We start from the raw sequence: 19,061 nt of genomic DNA, 5'->3' as shown, positions 1-19,061 counted from the left end.
ATGGTGATTCTTGCAATTTTTTCCCTGAACTACAAGCCAATAAAATCTCTCCTGAAATTTGAGCCAATGGCACCTGTATATATCCCAAGAATGTCCCCCTTGCTGGATTAGGTCTAGCTACCTAATTTTGTCTAAACTCTTTGGTATTTAAAAACACAAAGACCAGAGGGGGTAGTTATTGAGCTTTTGTCTGACGCTTCAGAGCACTGTAGTTAAGCAATTTTGGAAAGAATTGCATCCGCAAGAGAGTGCTATGCCATTTTAAAAACAGGCGGTGCTAGTAGGCATGGTACTGACCAAAAAGCAGAGAAGTATACAACAATTTCAGGATAGTGGAGTTGGCTTAATTTCATGCTTGATGAGGAGTGAGGCTTTCATGCCTTGCTTGTCATAAGAGATTATTCCTCGGAATGTTGGGTAGCGAGGTGATTTTTGTATGCAGCCTTAGATCAGAATGAATTCCCACTGCATATGTAATAGTGACTCACAAACTTTCTTAGGACATAATGTTCTTTTCCCTCTCACCCAATTTTGAATTTTCTGGCAATGGCCAGTATGACATGGCAGTCGAAAGGAAGAATGAAAGCAATAGGTAGCAGAAATGAGTAATGTGGAGTAGAATATGGCTTGATAAACAAAAGAAGAGCAAGATGCCATGTAGGGCAAAGCTACTTTGGCACTCACATACTGGACCTTGTTGCAAAAGCCTTGCATATCACCTACATCTAGGATGCCAGCCAGATTTTTTTCAAACGAAGAACCTTGGGATTCCATTTTGCATATGAAACCACTGAAGCACAGCCCAATAATACCTCAAAATGAGAAAAACAGAGTTTTATTTTTGATTAGAATGTAATGCTGACATGCTGAGAAACAGGCTGCTAAAATCTCAACTCCTTTGTTCTTGGATATGTGTGCTCTTATAACCCACTGGTAACCTATTGGAAAATTGGAAATTTTCCAGTTTCTGATTTCACAGTCCTCTCACGAGGAGAATTGGCTGTGTGACCAGGCCCTTCATGACGACTCTATTTTGTTGGAACAGTTAAGAGTTCACTAGGAAGTTACAAACATACAAACATTGATTCCTTCAAAATAAACTGATATCAATAGATAAATGTGCACTGAATAAAAAAGAACCATGGTTTTACACGCCCATCTTTCTCAAGCTGAAACACTTTCACACTGGCAGTCAGGCTCAATACATTGATCTGAACCTGGGATCTCTTCTCACTGTGAGAGACCATGGCCTGTGGCAGAGAAGCAGTGTGTTAAGCTGCAATTCAGATTGGTGGTAGTAATCAGGTGGTCTTGCCTGATAAAAGATATTCTCTAGTAAAATCCAGTATTAGTCTTAGTTCCAGAAGAGGGGAGGGGTTGGGCAAATATTGGCTGCTTGTTTTCTTGAAATTTTAGACAGATTAGACATATTTTGATGTCAAGTACACAGTTGGGTTGTGTGTGTCAAAGTTGTGTTGGAATTATGCTCCCATACATTGTGGAAATTGGTGCTAATTGAACTGTGCCTAATGCACAAGTATCGTTCCTCCTTCCTTTGGAAGTAAATGTTTAAGGTCACATGACTCAATGCTCTCTAATACCAAATGGTCCCAATTTTAATCTCTGGCAATACCAGATAGGGTTGTCTTGAACCCTGGAGAACCGCTGCCAATTAAAATTAGATAATACTAAGTCAGATGGACCAATGATTTGGTATGGTTTAAGGTTATGCCTTGTGTTAAGGATTAAATATAAAATGGGCCTTGTTGAAAAGTACCGAATTAACAAAGAAAGGTACAGTACAGTGATGTGGAAGGAAGGGAAAGTGTAAAAGTGTCTATATCAGTGGTGTTGGCAGATATAGAAAGATATGAGTAACATAATCTAACCCAGTGATTTGATTGGTTGACATGTATTTTCAATAAACAACATTGTAGGTTTTTTATATTCATAAAGTAGTAGTGAAATAGTTAAGGGGACCTTATGTTATCTTTGAATATTTTCATTGTGATAGTACATAGGTAGTTTTGTCTTTGGTTAAATATTTTCTTAGACCAGTTTTGAGTATCTATCACAGCCTTTCTCAGCTTTGGGTTCCCATATTTTGTTGGACTGCCACTCCCATCATCCATAGGCAACAGGGGCAGCAGTCAGGGATGATGGGAGTGGTAGTCCAAAAACATTTGGGAACCCGAGCTTGAGAAAGGCTTATTTGTAAAAGACTATCTGAGATTACAGTTAATATTATTAGCTTTCACAGTGCATATAATTAAGACAGCCTGCTCATCTTACTGTCTCTTATCATGACTGCTTGGAAGCCACAAAGTAAAAAATAAGATTGCCTGTTTGTAAATGTTCATTAGGTGATGATCCTTACCCTTAATAAGCATATATGTAGTAATTGAAATCTAAATGGCTAAAAGGGAAAATGGGAGCATCTCTAGTCTTTGTCAGAGTTACAAAAGGTTCCTCAATGTGTTCAGTCTTACATGTGACTGAGAAGCTACTTGAAGTTCAACAGCTATATGCAAACAACTTTACAAAATGAACTTTCTTCTATCTTGGGAGATAATCTGATTTCCCCCCCTATTTCTTCATAATACAAGATGAGGAACAACAGAAAAGGTTTGCTTCCTGAACCAAATGCAGTGCAGATTATGAAAAGCCTAAATACCCCAGCGATGTTACAAATGTTGTTGCAACCCCAGTTACATGGATGTTCTAATAAACTTGGTAAGATTTTTTAAATATATCTGTCTGTTTGTCTCTGTCTCTATCTATATCTATCTATTTCCAGTATATCTGAATTGGGGAAAAGTCTCCACCTTAGTAAAGGCTTTTGAATACAGACTTACTGTTTCAAAAACAGGTTCTGGGGCCACGTTCTTGTGATCCTTGCATTGCATTGACCCTAATTCACATATCCTTGGACGACCTCACTGCTTGCTTGCTTGCTTGCTTTATAGAAACTCTCAATTTGTTCCTGTGTTCTGACTCCTTGAACCAGTTACAGATCCATAAGAGAACCTGTCCTCTTCTTTATCTTTGTAAAAAATGCTTTCTGGATCATCTTTGGGATATACTGGTTGACTCTTCCGAATACCCACAAAAGCTTTTGCGATACTTTGCTCAGCCGGGTTTGTTTTTCTGTGTTTCACTAATTCTAGCTTTAATATGTTTTCAAAATTGGAACATCAAGAATTAGCCCGATATCCATACTGCTGCATATTTGCTTTTTATGTAGCAGCGCAAGCTGTGTTGTGTGCTGCTTAAGTGAAAACTCATTTCTGTGCCAAGCAGAGTGTGCAAAGTTGGCTTGCTCTGCTTTACCTCCAAAAGCTCATGTGTGCTTTCCCTTTATATTAGCTATGGCTGGTGCATAATTAAATGCAACTGTACAGTTCTTAAGAATCAAAAAGGAGATTTTGTTTCACCCCTTTCAGATTCTGCTTTGGCTTCCATAGTCTTTCACCAGCAGAAGTAACTCTAAACTGTATCATTCTCTAATTGGTGTGTTTTCTTCTTTGTGGCCAACTGGACAAAAACTGCCAGGACGTGTTCATTGTTATCAGCATTCAAGGACTTCACATTGTCATTAAATCGGGGGGCGGGGGGTCGGTTTGTGGGAGATAGGAAAATTCGCACCTGAGAGGAATTGTCACTTTTGTCTGCATGCTACTAAATACAGTGGTACCTTGTGTTATGGACGGGATCCGTTCTGGAGGCCTGTCCGTAACGTGAAATGCCCACAACTTGAAGTGCTGCGTCTGCGCAGGCGCGCGACATGATTTGGCACTTCTGCGCAGGCGCGAGCAGCGAAACCCGGAAGTAACCCCTTCCGGTACTTCCGGGTTGCCGCAGGATGTAACGCGAAAAGACAAAACACAAGGTCTGACTGTACCAAAGCAAATCCAATGTGAAGTGCAAGCAAATGTAAGGCATATGAAGAAGTTTCTTTGGCCCAATTTGCAAGTAATACAATGGTTTATTGCTATGTGCAAAAGCTAATGACAAGCCTAAGCAAAGCCTTAAACTTGAGTGCTCCATTCTTCCTCTCTCCTGTGTCTATGAGACTATACAAATGTTGAGTTTCACTTTTCACCTAGCTTGTGTCATGTGAACCAGATCTCTGGTTTAAAACAGACTGGTCATTTTCAAAATAAGACATGTTCAAAACGTAGCTTTTGAAGGTAGCCTTGTTAACTAACCAGAGTTTGTGACAGGCCATAATCTCTGGTTTGTATGCAACAACGAGCAGAGATTCTAAGCTGAACTTCTCTGGGACCCTAAATATGTGAGAGGAGGAGAGGAAAGGAGCCCTCGATTTTGTTTGGGTTCATTCCAGCAAAACCATGATTTAGCATTTTGTGCAAATGATGACGACTTAGCTATTTCCACATCTAGCAGAAGAGTTAAAAAATAGCAAGGAAATTGTGGCTTTTTTAGCAATTATTTATACTGTTTATATATAAAGGCATTAAGTGCTGTGGATTTATAATAAATATGACAATCTGTTTACTCTAAAGCAGTCCTTGGAGCTCCCATGAGTGTGCCCCACCTTGTAAACCCATCAATCAACCCAGCCTTTTTGCATTTCAACAATGTTCATCAGGTATGTCTATAAGCTGATATAAAATATTTTCGCGAAGTAATTTAAGTCAACATGCACAGTGAGAGTTCACGTGCAGCTAGTGCAAAATGTCAATTGTAATCTAGGGCTGTAGTCAATATAGCATTAAGGGGAACATTGCTTCAGTGCAAATATTTCTCCTTGTCCAGTGGAACATTCTCCCCATCCGCACCAGATCTGTTACGGGGCTTTCCCCAATCCAGCAGAACAGATTTGGGGATGGCACATGGACAAGAAAGGAAGTTCCATTGTGCAACTGGATCTTAATGTTGCTCGTGCAGCTCTTTAGTTCAGTTACCCCCAAACTCTGCTCTCCAGATGTTTTGAGACTACAGCTCCTATCATCCCTGACCACTGGTCCTGTTAGCTAGGGATGATGGGAGTCGTAGTCCCAAAACTTCTGGAGGGCCGAGTTTGCCTATGCCTGCTTTAGTTGAATACCACCTGTTTTCATTGACTTCTCATATAATAACAATAATATATTTTATGATCCACACTTCAGAATGGAGTGCTGAATGGAGTTGGAATTCTTACTCGAGTATAAACCGGCTTCTTCAGCACATTTTTTATGCTGAAAAAGCCCCCCTCGGCTTCTACTCGAGTGAGGTGGGCGGTGGAGGGGCGAGAGGCCCGAAAGGGAGCCCTTTCTTGCTGCTGGTCCCACTGCCACCTCTCGCAAGGGCAGGCACAGGAGACGTGGTTGGGAGAGGCACTGAGCTGTGCTTCTCCCAACTGCAGCTCCTATGCCTGCTCTTGCAAGTGGCAGAGGCAGCAAGAGAGGGACAAGCCGCTGTCGGCGGTGGAGGAGGAGGAACGAGCAGCCCGAAAGCAGCCCTTTCAGGCTGCTTGTTCTTCCGCCACCACCAGGTTTGTGGTGTGGTGAACCGGCTTATACTCGAGTCAATAAGTTTTCCCAGTTTTTTGTGCTAAAATTAGGTGCCTCGGCTTATATTTGGGTCAGCTTATACTCGAGTATATATGGTATATCATCTTACAATGCAATGCAATAATGCTTGCTTTCCTAAATACACTCTCAAAAGAGAGAGAAAATGCCCAAATATCACTGATTTATTCATTAAACAGCAGACAAAGAAAAGGACTTGTTAAAATAAAGCACCTTTCAGTTAGGGAGATGTTCAAAGCATGACCTCATTTTGAACTGTCTGAGACAGCATGAAATCTTGGGATTTTTTACTTGACCCACAATGACAGATTGTTCTAAAGTTTGGAGGAGGGAGAAGTAAAGAATAAACCATAAAGCGAATATAGCGTTTCCCTTTAAAATTCTGTTGTATGGCTAAAGGAAAACACATGCTAAGCCTCCAACTTGTTCTCTTAACAGACTGTCTATAAGGCAACATGAATCTAAAGATAATAAGCCTTGTTTCACTTTTCTAGAAATATGCTTTTTCTAGAAGCATGAGGATTTTTGTTTTTATTTGTTTTCTAAACCAGAAGAGAGAGAGAGAATAGGTATAACGTGATATGCAGTTGATTCACACTCGTCATATCAGAGGGTCAATCACACTTCTGCATTTGGAAGTGTAACTGCTAAAGTTGTGTAGGTGTTAGCTGTTACCGCTATTATGTAGGACTTTGGTTTATACCCAAAGAAAATTGCTTCCCCCACCCCCCACCCTGGGAAGTATCACTGGAAACACATGTTGCATGGTTGCATTTTAAAAATTAACCCTTTCCCAAATACATGTCATTGGTGTTTATCTCTATGGTCTTTGCCAATTATGTAACTGCTTTGCAAAGGAACAGGAATGCCTTTCCTCAAATCACAGTGAGGAGGCATGTTTGACTGTAGTCAGAGTCTGAATGATGAGGCTTGAGACTCCTGCCTTGGATTAGGTATGCAACGACGAAACAAGGAGGTGCTTTTACTTTGCAACAGAATTATGCCCTGATTATACTTAACGGAAGAATTATGGTTTAAATGAGTCATTAAACTTGACCCAGAAAGATTAATTAAACTGTCATATAATCAGCTATATTTTGTTTAACACCATACTTGTGATATAATTGCTGAAAGATTTATTTTTATACTTAACTCCTGACTAATTTAAATTGCCGCAGCTTCTTTAGAATCCAGTGGTTTTGTTTTTATGTAATTGGTTGAAGAAAGTTGGCAGCTCCCTATATCTGTGTTATACTGCAGTTTACTTCCAAATGTGTTTTTGATAAAGTTGTTTGGTTTGAAGAATGTATAAGTCCAATATCATCTATTGAAACAAGCATTGAGGGGAGCGGGGAAGCAAATTAAATGCTTTGAGGTTCAAAGTGATTGCTGCAGGGGGCTTTAGGTAGTATAAAAAAAGAAGGGAATAGATAGTTCTTCCAGTTTATAATGGAGACTATCCTGAATAATAGAGTAACTTTAAATAACCTCTTAACAGAATTGTGAATTGACAAAAGCAGATAATTAATGTAGCTCTTGAATTTACCTTTCTTTAAACTGAGATTGTAGAGTTTTCTGACAGACATATGAAAATATTTCTTCTTCTCTATCTGAATAATGCTGGTTTCATATATAACTCATTTCTCCCCTCCCACTTGAAACTGACAGGGACCAGTTCTTGGAAATGCATCTAGTTTACTGCTACAGAACCTTTCCAATTTACAGCTGGCACAACTAGCGAAGATTGAGAATATTCAGACAAATAGTGTGAGTTGAAATCTTAGACTGACCATAATAAACCTGTAGTAATCTCCTTTAGTCTATAATTCTGGATTAGATAAAAAGTGGGGAAGTCTTCCTCCTAGAGAATGTTATCTTATCGCACACTAAATGTTTCCTTGTTTCTTTGGTCTCCTGTTAATCCAGTAGTATATTCAAATAAATTACCTGCATTTGAAAGGCTGAGAAACAAGTCTACTAAGGCATCTCTTAAACCTATGCAATTCTTTTGTACTTCTTTGCAGAAACCAGGTTTGCTTGGAGAGCCTCCAGCTGTGCTGCTTCAGACAATGTTAGGAATGGGTGCTGTGCCGTCAGTGACCACAGATATGGGGAGTCACGGAGAAGCACGCAATTGCAAGTAACATTTCGATTGCTGTTATAGTAGCAAACGGCCGCTTCGAAAATATGCTTCTGACTCAGGTGGTGAACCTCAGTCCTGGAAGCCTAATGCAGCTTTCCAGGCCCCTCAGTCTTGGCTTTCAGGACTCTTTCCCAGGGCATATTCCTTGGCCATGGATGACCCTCTGTTTCAGGGTTATGACCCTCAATGGACCTGCTGCATAAGTGCTTTTCTCTGCCTCGAATGTGTCTTTGAACTGTGTAAATGGCTCTTGCTTGCCTGAATTGAACAATGTTTGTTTGGAGGGGTATGGGTGCATGCAGATACCTCTGACTTCTTATGTAGTAGGACTGTAGCCTGTTATACAATGCAGCCCACTGAACCAAGGTAAAGAGCCATAGTCGTTGCTCCACCCACTTTTGCATGTGGCCCTTGGAAGGTTGTCCAGGAGGGAATGTGGCCCTTGAGCTAAAAAAAAAAAGATTTCCCACAGTGCATGTATAATTAAGAACAGCAGCCCCTTTAGACAGCATGCTCTTGGCTTTGTTTTAGCAACTGTGTTAGAAACGAGAATGTTTAACAAAGACAGTTTATGGGTAGCTATGGTTGTTTGCCATGGCAGATTTCAAATACCTGGTAGAGGGACTGCAATCCTGTTATAGGATAAAGTTAAATAGTCATAGAATTGCAGAGTTAGAAGGGACCCTTAGTATCATCCAATCCAAACCAAATGCAGAACTATGCAGTTGTCCCATACAGGGATCAAACACACAACCTTGGCATGTGTGGAAGAAGGCAGCAGAAAAAAAAAATATGGGCGTATCGCCATGTATTAAAAAAAAATATTGTCTTAATGAAAGCTCTGCCTCCAGGTCTACCCATGTTCCTTCAAGAGGCTTCCATGTTTTGCATTTCCCACCCTGTTTAGTTACAGAACAATGAATGTCTTTGGAATGGGGGCATGGGCGTAGCCAGGATTTTGGGGGGCAGGACCGTCATGATTGGTCAGTCAAGTATTTCTATTGTTTTGCTTGATCTAGGGTGGCAGCTGCCCCTCCCTGCCCCCCCTTGGCTAGTCCCATGGCTTGGGGGTGGGGTGGACGGACAGGAAACGGGGGCAGGGGCAGGAGGGCCCGAAGGAAAGCGTGGCTGGCACCATTTTATCGTAGGTCCAAATTGTTTCCTCTATAATAAAGAGGAGGTGGACTGACATACTGCTGGGCTGGAATGGCCAGTATGTGATGGCACTTCTGGAAGGAGTCTATGTTCTCTTGTTAGCAGATGGTGGCTCCCATATTACTGACAATTCAGATTTTTTAAGGTATGAAGAGCCGTAGCTTTCTCCTTCACCACAGAAGATTCTTCCCAATGCTTTCTTGCCTAAGGCATCCTCTTTTAATTCTCCTCTGTGAAATTTTAAAGCACAAGATCCCCCTTTTCAGTCGCTAGCAACGGTTAAGGTGTAAGACCAGTTGTATAAATAGCAAAGCTAGAGAGCCTTTTAAGTTTTAATGTATTTCCTTGCCCAGCCACTAGAATTATCTTTTCTGTTGCAATCATTTAAATAGATTTCTCAGTGCTTTTCACATAATAAACAACATGAGCATGATGTTCTAGTAATAATTCTTGCCTAATATAGCTTCCTTTTTTTCCATTTATGGTTGGCTGCGCAGTATCTAATCGGGCTGCAGCTCAAACACCGGTTGCAACAGGGATTGGCATGCTGCCATTCTTTCCAAATCAGCATGTATCTGGACAAGCAGTGCCAAGGCAAAACAACACGCAGGACAAGCTGTCAACCGCAGTAGGACTGACAGAAGGCACTGGCTCAGGGTCCCAGGGTTACCTGCAAAGCTTACCAAATGTCGCTGCTGGAGGCTTACGGGCGGGACATCTCAAGCAACAAGGCCAGGCAAAGAGCCCAGATTCAAGCTTGGGGGTAAGAAGTTGAGTACATTATTTTGAAAAAAAATGTTTTTAAAACTTGTTTTTACTGATAACTTTGTTTTATTATCATTGTAAACTGCTTCAAATTTATTTTGCTTCTCTTTACATTCAAGAGGTGTATAAATTTTGTAAGTTCAGTACAGTCGTACCTTGGAAGACGAATGGAATCCATTCCGGAAGTCTGTTTGGATTCCAAAACATTTGGAAACCAAAGCATGGCTTCTGATTGCTTGCAGGAAGCTCCTGCAGCCAATCGGAAGCCCCACTGGACGTTCAGGTTCCAAAGAACGTTTGCAAACCGGAACACTCACTTCCGGGTTTGCAGTATTTGAGTGCCAAGGTGTTTGGGATCCAAAGTATGACTGTATTGCAGTTCCATTCGGGTGCTGGTGTTGTTAAAGTCCATAGGAAATAACACCTTCATGTAGTATTTCCATAACTGTTCATTCTTAATTTCACATGAATTTAAAACCACTTCTCTTATTCTTGCAGGAGATGACATGTTAGTGCTGTTTAATAATAACTACCCAGCTGAAATTTTATATTTGTAACTATTCTGTGTGGGGGTTTTATTGTGCAGCAGAATCTGATGTATAGATAATCAATGTTTCTTTTATGATGTAAAGTATATTATATTTAGTTAAAATTTCAAAACAGTGCATTGGGGCCAGTGCAGAGATAATTAAATGGGCTTTCTAAACCGCAGTTAAGAAGAGTTAGGTCACAATATCATCAGCACTTTACATTGATTGCATTGAATTCCACTGCCTGTATTAACCACAGTTCAGCACTGCATTATCATTGCCAGTGACATTAACTGCAATTATCTGAAACAGGCTTAAATAAACGAACGAACAAATGAATGCATGAATATGGCTATCAGCCATGGGTGCTTTTGCTGTGATTCCTGCATTCCAGGAGGTTCGACTAGATGACCCTCAGGGTCTCTTCCAACTACTACAACAACACAAAAAACCCCCATAAAACTTAACCAAGATTTGAAATCTAAATTGCTTTTAGTCATATCAAGGGTGTTATGGAGAGGGAAGCGTGTTTATTCTTGGGCAAGGAATAAATGCAGGGTACTTTGGAAACACATTTTTAACTGGAGCCTTTTTGTATTAACATAATTTCCTTTTTATTGATTTTCCAAAATTTTCAAACAAACAACATAAATCCTAGTTATACTTAATCCAATCTTAGTAACATTGTTACTTGACTTCCTCAAATCCCCCTAGCTGAATTTCAGTGTATATCATTGTAACAGTTTTCCAAAACTAATTTTCTCATAAAATTAACTTAATCAATTAACATCTTTCTGCATTAACATAATTTCCATGTAAGTTGTGGTTTGCAAGGCGTCCGCTAGGAGTAAATAGATGTATGTTTTTGCTGTGTTGATACAAACCTGACCCTTGGTTCTTCCTTTGTCTTCCAAGAAACAATGACTGGAAAGTGAGGAAGAGTCATACAATTCTTACCCATTCACGCCTTATGCGTACACAACTTACGAAAATTCAGAGTGGGGGCAAGATTCAATATGGCGCCTGTAAATGAAATGCAACTTCCTCTTGCTCCTCTTCCCTTTTCTGCTCACATCTGCTCTGGGTGTGTCTCCCAACCTACCAGAGAATGCATAAATGGGGATAATGTAGTGAGGAAGAGTTGTTGTTATTTAGTCATTTAGTCGTGTCTGACTCTTCGTGACCCCATAGACCAGAGCACGCCAGGCACTCCTGTCTTCCACTGCCTCCCGCAGTTTGGTCAAACTCATGTTGGCAGCTTCGGGAACACTGTCCAACCATCTCGTCCTCTGTCGTCCCCTTCTCCTTGTGCCCTCAGTCTTTCCCAACATCAGGGTCTTTTCCAGGGAGTCTTCTCTTCTCATAAGGTGGCCAAAGTATTGGAGCCTCAGCTTCACGAGTTGTCCTTCCAGTGAGCACTCAGGGCTGATTTCCTTCAGAATGGATACGTTTGATCTTCATGCAGTCCATGGGACTCTCAAGAGTCTCCTCCAGCACCATAATTCAAAAGCATCAATTCTTTGGCGATCAGCCTTCTTTATGGTCCAGCTCTCACTTCCATACATCACTACTGGGAAAACCATAGCTTTAACTATACGGACCTTTGTCAGCAAGGTGATGTTTCTGCTTTTTAAGATGCTGTCTAGGTTTGTCATTGCTTTTCTTCCATGACAAGGCAGTGATCCATGAAGGAGGGTCAGGAAGAGAGGAAAGGTTAAATCCCATTTATAGAAGCAGAAGTCCATTGCACAAACAGGATAGAACAGCTGAATATCATTCTTGGACCCTTTTTTTGGTTTTGTTTATTTCTATACCCATTTTCTCTCTTCATCTCTGCACATAGGCACCCACTGCAAACAATTGATTGCCATAACACTGATTTACTGTTTCCTGCCTTATATAGGATTATAGAATTGCAGCCTTAGTCTCTTCAGCTCTTTGGGTCTATGTTATGAGAAATAAAATTTCCCTAATAGGATGTTTAATTTCAGTATCTGTTCAAAATGTATTTTTTTATGTTGTTCAACCTTTAGTAGAAGTGTCGACATTTTATTCGCTTTTTACTTCAGAGTTCTTCAAAAAACCAGACCTCTCTGCTTGGAGAACCTCCCAAGGAGATCCATCTGAGTACCAATCCCTACTTGAACTTAGCAAGTGTGCTGCCTTCAGTCTGTCTTTCAGGTAAGCAGGTAACCGGTGCCTCTGAAGGCAACCCTTGGGTTTTCTCAAGAGGGGGAGTGTGGTTACTGTAGTTGTAAATAATGCCAGCGACTGCGGTATTTCAAATTATTTAAAAAGAAACCTTTCATTTTAAGAAGATTACCATTAAAAGAAAAAATTATCAGGTATACTGGGCCGAGGCTGTTTTTTTTTTTTTTTTTTTAAATATTTTTATTCAAGAATTTTTTCATATAACATACATAAACATACAAAGACAAAAACAAAACAAAAAAAAATGTACCATTTCATATCCTAATTTCTTGTACCTTACTTCCCCGACTTCCTCATGCCTCCCTTTTCTGTATTCCAAATTCTTATCGATTACTCAGCAAATCTTCCCTTGTTTTGATTTAGATTTAAACTAATCTTCCTTATTCTCCTTGTCTTAACCATTACTAATAGTAACCATTTACTTTCCAGTCCAACATCATTCTAACTTTCATTAACTTTGTAGTATTTCTTTAAATAGTCCTTAAATTTTTTCCATTCTTCTTGCGCTGCTTCTCTTCCCTGGTTTCGGATTCTGCTCGTCATTTCCGCCAAGCCCATGTAGTCTATCACCTTCATCTGCCATTCTTCCAGTGTGGGTAGCTCTTGCGTCTTCCAGTACTTCGCAATGAGTATTCTAGCTGCTGTTGTAGCATACATAAAGAAAGTTATATCCGTCTTTAACACCCCTTGGCCGACAATACCCAAGAGAAAGGCCTCTGGTTTCTTGGAGAAAGTATATTTAAATACCTTTTTAAGTTCATTATAGATCATTTCCCAGAATACCTTAATCTTCGGGCAAGTCCACCAAAGATGAAAAAATGTACCTTCAGTTTCTTTACATTTCCAACATTTATTGTCAGGCAAATGGTAAATCTTTGCAAGCTTGACTGGGGTTATGTACCACCTGTATATCATTTTCATAATGTTTTCTCTTAAGGCATTACATGCCGTAAATTTCATCCCGGTGGTCCACAACTTTTCCCAATCAGCAAACAAAATATTATGACCAATGTCCTGAGCCCATTTAATCATGGCCGATTTAACCGTTTCATCTTGTGTATTCCATTTCAGCAGCAAATTGTACATTTTTGACACATTCTTAGTACTGGGTTCTAACAGTTCTGTCTCCAATTTTGATTTTTCCACCTGGAAGCCAATTTTACTGTCCAGTTTAAACGCTTCATTTATTTGATGATAGTGCAACCAGTCTCTCACCTTCCCTTTTAATTTCTCAAAACTCTGCAATCTCAGTTTGTCCCCTTCCTTTTCCAAAATTTCCCAGTATCTTGGCCACTTGGACTCCATATTTAACTTTTTAACTGCCTTAGCTTCCATTGGCGACAGCCACCTTGGAGTTTTATTTTCCAGCAAGTCTTTATATCTAACCCAGACATTTAATAGTGCTTTTCTGACAATATGATTTTTAAAACTTTTATGTGCTTTAACCTTGTCATACCACAAATATGCATGCCACCCAAAAATATTGTTAAAACCTTCCAAATCCAAAATGTCTGTGTTTTCAAGAAGCAGCCATTCTTTCAGCCAGCAGAAAGCTGCCGCTTCATAGTACAATTTAAAGTCTGGCAGGGCAAACCCCCCTCTTTCCTTTGAATCCGTTAATATCTTAAATTTAATTCTGGGCTTTTTGCCCTGCCAGACAAATTTAGATATGTCTTTTTGCCACTTCTTGAAACAATCCATTTTATCAATTATTTGCAATGCTTGGATACTGGGCCGAGGCTGTTTAGGGCTTTAAAGGTCAGCACCAACACTTTGAATTGTGCCCGGAAACATACTGGGTGCCAAGGTAGTTCTTTCAGAACCAGTGTTATGTGGTCTCTGCGGCCGCTCCCAGTCACCAGTCGCATTCTGGATTAATTGTAGTTTCTGGGTCACCGTCAAAGGTAGCCCCCCTTGGAGCGCATTGAAGTAATCCAAGCAGGAGATTACTAGAGCATGCACCACTCACCTTCACTGGATTTTGCCTTCTTAATCTAATTTCATATGATCAAACTAACTCATCCACAGTCTCAACTAAACTGTGTGTCTTGAACAAGTTGCATTGCACATAACAGCTAGTGCCCCACCTATTTAACTCCAAGAAAATGCTGATAACAAAAGCCAAAATACTACATGTTATGTTGACTTGCCAAGCGACAGCAGGGCCCACCCACTTTGGATTAGGACCACGGGTGAGGTGGGGGGCGTGTATCTTAATCCTTTCTGTGCACACCAAAACCTCCGCTCCATGCTATTAGTTGCAAGGGGAAATGTGTGTTAGTTCTTCTAGTTTAGCCTCTGCAGCTAATTGCAACTATGCATGTGTGTGAGTTTCAGAACTGCAATAGGGTAGGGTACAGTGGGACAACCCTCACTGAATGCCCATAGTCCCAGTTAAAAATGGGAGTCCCCTACACCTGTTTTTACAGAAAGGAATTACTTGGGAGCACCAAAAACAAAGCTCCTACATAATATGCAGTTTAGCCCTAAGGCCAGAGCTTACCCATTATGAGACAAACATGGGGGCTTCCATCCTTGTGCAAATGCGCAGAGGTGGGGAGGCATTTATGGTGAGAATTGGCAGCCCTAGTGCTTCGCGTATTCTACTGATTGTTCACCACAAATGCTCTATGCCATTTTTAGTTCATTTTCTTCCAGCTAGGTTCCTGGCTGAGGGGAAAACAGCCTCAAGAGAGCATTTGCAGGAGCTAATCAGAAGGTGGGGTCTCCTTACCCCCTGATTCTCCTCTACAAAAAGCCTCTGAGCCTCTGCATTTGATCTGGCCTGGTGCCTTACCATCTGTCTGTCATGCTCCCTAGATATCGGAAGTTGAGGAACTGTGAGTCCCAGTCATAACTTTAAGTAAATGACTACAACCTACCCCTTTTAATCAGAACCTTTTAAGCAGGAACCTAGGGCTCCATGATGATACAGAAGCATAAATAGAAGGCAGAATAGTAGTGAAAAAACAGAAAAGATTTATACAGACTTAAACACCTGGTCTATCTCTTCCCAAGTGTTGGGAGAGGCTTCCAATCGAGGCCTAGATTCTGATATTAATTAAGAGAGAAGCCAATGGTTAGTCAGCAAAATTGCCCTGTTCTGTATTACTGCCAGAATTTCATTCTTCGATGAAGAATAAGGTCTTCAATCAGGGTGATAACCAAGTGCTCAACATCACTCCTTCCTTTTTCAGCCTAGCTTTGGCCTTTGGGGCTATGGATTGATGGTGAACGTTCTGTTTTAGATGAAGCCTTGTTTTCGATCTTATAGGAGATGTAAGAATGCCTTTTTTCTTCTTTGAGCAGCAGCAATTGCCAGCAAAGCCAGTAATACTAAGCAGCAGGCCGGACTTCCAAATAACTCACTCAGTGCTGCAGCTGCTCAGGGAACCACAGCGCAACAACCGGTGGAAAGCTATTTTAACTATTCACCACAGTATGAGGATTACACACAGGTATGTGGCTTGAATATGGTTTCATTGCAGCTGGTGGCTGTGTGTTTTGTTTGGGTCAGAGTTTGTTATAAAAGCATGACTGGGTTCTAGGCAGATGAGCATTTAAGGAGACCCATAAATTATCATGCATTAAAAGCATGAGACAGTGAGTCAGATTTCTAGTTGGTAAATGTTTTGTGTGATGTAAGGGATGGTATAAGCTTTGGAATACCATTCACAGAGTCATGAACCTTTCTGTGCAGGAAACTGATAAAGTTGAATAAAATGGTTTATGTGTCGGTTTTGAATAGAACATTAAGGGGGAAAGTATAACTATTACCTGTCTGCATTTTGCCACTTTTTTAGTTCTTGTGAATTTGCTTTCTTCTAAAGTGCCTGGTCTGCCTTGTGTGTGTTGCTGCTAATTGTGGAAACTGTTGACAGCAGGATTCTGTAGGTCTCTGCTGGCAGACAATCCTGCTGTCAACAGCTTTTCATACATTTAATGGGAGTAGAGACAAATAGCACCATTTAATATGGAAGCACAGCGAGGCAGATGGTTCTAAATTGGTGAGGTGCTGCTAATAGTGCACCTGGAACCACATGGCAAAGTATGTCCTGTAGACCCAGTACAACTTGAGAGGGATCACCAGCACTGTTTCCCATTCAGGAAGTTTCTGACACTGATGAGAAGTAGCTATGGCATGCAGACATACATGTGCAATACTGTTTTAAAGCTTGGGGGAAGTTGATCTAGTTGAGTTGCTACAGCAGCTTAGTTTATTGAATCCTGAAAGAGAGAATTAAGAGCATTCGCTAATCAGCTGGTTTGATTAAGTTTCTCACTGGCATTTCTCATCATTTATTTAATCCATGCCGAAAGTGCTGAGCTGTGAATGTTGCTGCGAAAGCTGCCTTTTCCTCTGTGAACATGGGGCTGAATTAGCTTTTACCAGACCAGCCCCCGTCAAATAAATACAGCGGTACCTCGGGTTAAGTACTTAATTCATTCCGGAGGTCCGTTCTTAACCTGAAACTGTTATTAACCTGAATACCACTTTAGCTAATGGGGCCTCCTGCTGCTGCCACGCCGCTGGAGCACGATTTCTGTTCTTATCCTGAAGCAAAGTTCTTAACCTGAAGCACTATTTCTGGGTTAGCGGAGTGTGTAACCTGAAGCGTATGTAACCTGAAGCATATGTAACCCGAGGTACCACTGTACACTGTAGCTACTAGCGTAGCAAAACAAATGCTTGTTATCAATTATGCAAGACAGGTTGCAGCAAAACTAATGATTAGTTCACCAAATACAGCATGTATAAAAGATAACATAATAAAATATAAATTTATTCATATAAAAATTAACATAACAAGCAATTCTAAGTAAATTCTACCTTAGCTTGTGATGAATGTTGCTAAACAGATGGCAAGACTTGGATTTAGTCTTCTGTTTTATCTAACCTGCACAAATTCTAGTTGGCCTTTCATCCTCTTCTTTATTTTTTTCTGGACAGTCGGTCAGTATACATAATAGAGGCCAACAGGTCATTAAAAATGGGTCTCATGACAACTTCAGCCTGGTTGGTTTTCAACTAGTCTTGCAAATATTTTCAAAAGCCAGAGTGTAAGTCAGTTTGTGTCACATTGACATTCTCATCCAAGTGTATAAAGACATTACAATCTGTTAGCCAAGAAGCATTATTTGCTGTAATACTCAAAGTTATATTTCAGCCAAGACAGAGGATTTTACATTTGAGAAATATAGATAGAAATATATAGCACACAAGGGCAGAAACTTGGATGACTGTAACAACAGTTACACTAAGTAAGGTCCTGTTTGTTGGCCACTCTGAGAACACGATGCTGGAATAGATGGGAAGGAATTTTCTTATGCTTTGAGCTGTTTTCCACAAATCGAAATACTTGTCACAGGACTGTATTGGTTTCTTTCTAAAATAAAGGATGTGCCTAATAGATGGGGCCAACCTATTAATTCTCCTGTAGCTGTGCAAATTACTGTATAAATTATAGGATTATGATTGTCAAAATATCTCAAGACACTGAGTATTAAACATTTTCCAGTACTGTACTTCCTGAAAAACCTTAAAGTTATAAACCTGTTAGATATTGTTGGGGATTAAAGCTGATAAATCAAGGAATCAACTAGGTAAGCACATATAAAAACACAAAATATTGCTGAGTGATTTGCTATAGGAAATGAAAGAGAATAAGTAAGAGGGAGCAGAGAAAGCACCACCTTAAGTTTCTCTTGCATTCAGATGGAGCAGATTGATCCAGATTAACAAAAACATGCATATGTATTTGTTTTTGCAAAGCTTGTGCTTTTAATATCTGGTAACGAGCATATTAATCATGGTGCGAAATTGCAGAAGTTGATAAAAATTGCCTTCGTCTTTTGCAGGATTCAGTCCAGCAGTGGTATCAACAATATGCCCAGGCATACCATACCATCCAAACTAGAGTAGGGGAATTAGAAAATGGTGGCTCAGAGGTAAGTGGATGATGATTCAGTATGCTTCACCAGCAGCCTATGTCAGGGTTGTCAGTAAACAAGGCTAGATTTTGAAATTCAACCAAAGTAACAGATTACATAGCACTTCTTATAATTTTCTCCCTGAAGTTCTTTCAGTAAGCATATTTCAGAATCTTCAGGACACCTGTGTGCCATGAAGTAACCAAACACTATTTGAAGAATTTTTTTTTTCTTTGCAAACTTGAGCTTATCCTTCTTAAAAGGAAAAAAAAAATAGGCTAGGCAGTGTGAACCATAGAATTCTGAATTTCCCTTTTTGCGGAATTCTTTTCGTAAATGAAAATTATCCAGGGTATTTATAGGATAGGTATTTGTTGGTAGTAGAAACATTCCCTTAATGGAATGAGGCGCATTCCTCTTATGTTCATGTTCTGTATTTATAATTGCCTGAGTTTTCCTTGGCTGATCTGGGCACGGGAAATCAATAAAATTGTTCATTGGGCTCTAGCAAAATCTCAATACCATTGTCAAAACGCCTGTAATTTTAGGGAAGCATTTTAACAAGGTGATGTAGCAAAGGTTACAGCATCTGAAAAACAATGAATTGGTTTTCATTGGTGTTTGGGGTAAAACATCTCCCAAGTTTGGTACTGACCATGTTTCTGGCTCAGATGTCTGAGAAAAAAATATACTCTCCCCAAACAGTAAAGGGAGATTCTCAGAGATACTTTGCCTTTAAGAAACTTATGCTTACTACTTTTGAATACAGGCAACAACAGATTTGTGTGTGTC

The 19,061-nt window shown here is 40.1% G+C and overlaps 1 protein-coding gene across 2 annotated transcripts in view; it reads left to right on the top strand.

The window, feature by feature from the left end:
• Positions 1-19,061, top strand: part of RAVER2 (ribonucleoprotein, PTB binding 2) — a 42,612-nt gene that overhangs the window by 20,984 nt on the left and 2,567 nt on the right. Inside the window, exons 5-12 of one of the 2 annotated variants that reach the window (XM_083621142.1) lie at positions 2,607-2,733; positions 4,527-4,612; positions 7,203-7,301; positions 7,559-7,670; positions 9,330-9,595; positions 12,197-12,308; positions 15,648-15,796; positions 18,198-18,287. In XM_083621142.1, the coding sequence (XP_083477268.1) occupies positions 2,607-2,733; positions 4,527-4,612; positions 7,203-7,301; positions 7,559-7,670; positions 9,330-9,595; positions 12,197-12,308; positions 15,648-15,796; positions 18,198-18,287 (1,041 nt within the window). The remainder of the gene's footprint in view (positions 1-2,606; positions 2,734-4,526; positions 4,613-7,202; positions 7,302-7,558; positions 7,671-9,329; positions 9,596-12,196; positions 12,309-15,647; positions 15,797-18,197; positions 18,288-19,061) is intronic. The other variant, XM_083621141.1, reaches the window with a different exon arrangement.

This window comes from Podarcis filfolensis (assembly GCF_964270895.1).
Source record: "Podarcis filfolensis genome assembly, chromosome: 6".
Lineage (NCBI taxonomy): Eukaryota > Metazoa > Chordata > Lepidosauria > Squamata > Lacertidae > Podarcis > Podarcis filfolensis.
Note: the sequence above shows the minus strand (reverse complement) of the source record. Positions and strands in the feature narration are given on the sequence as shown.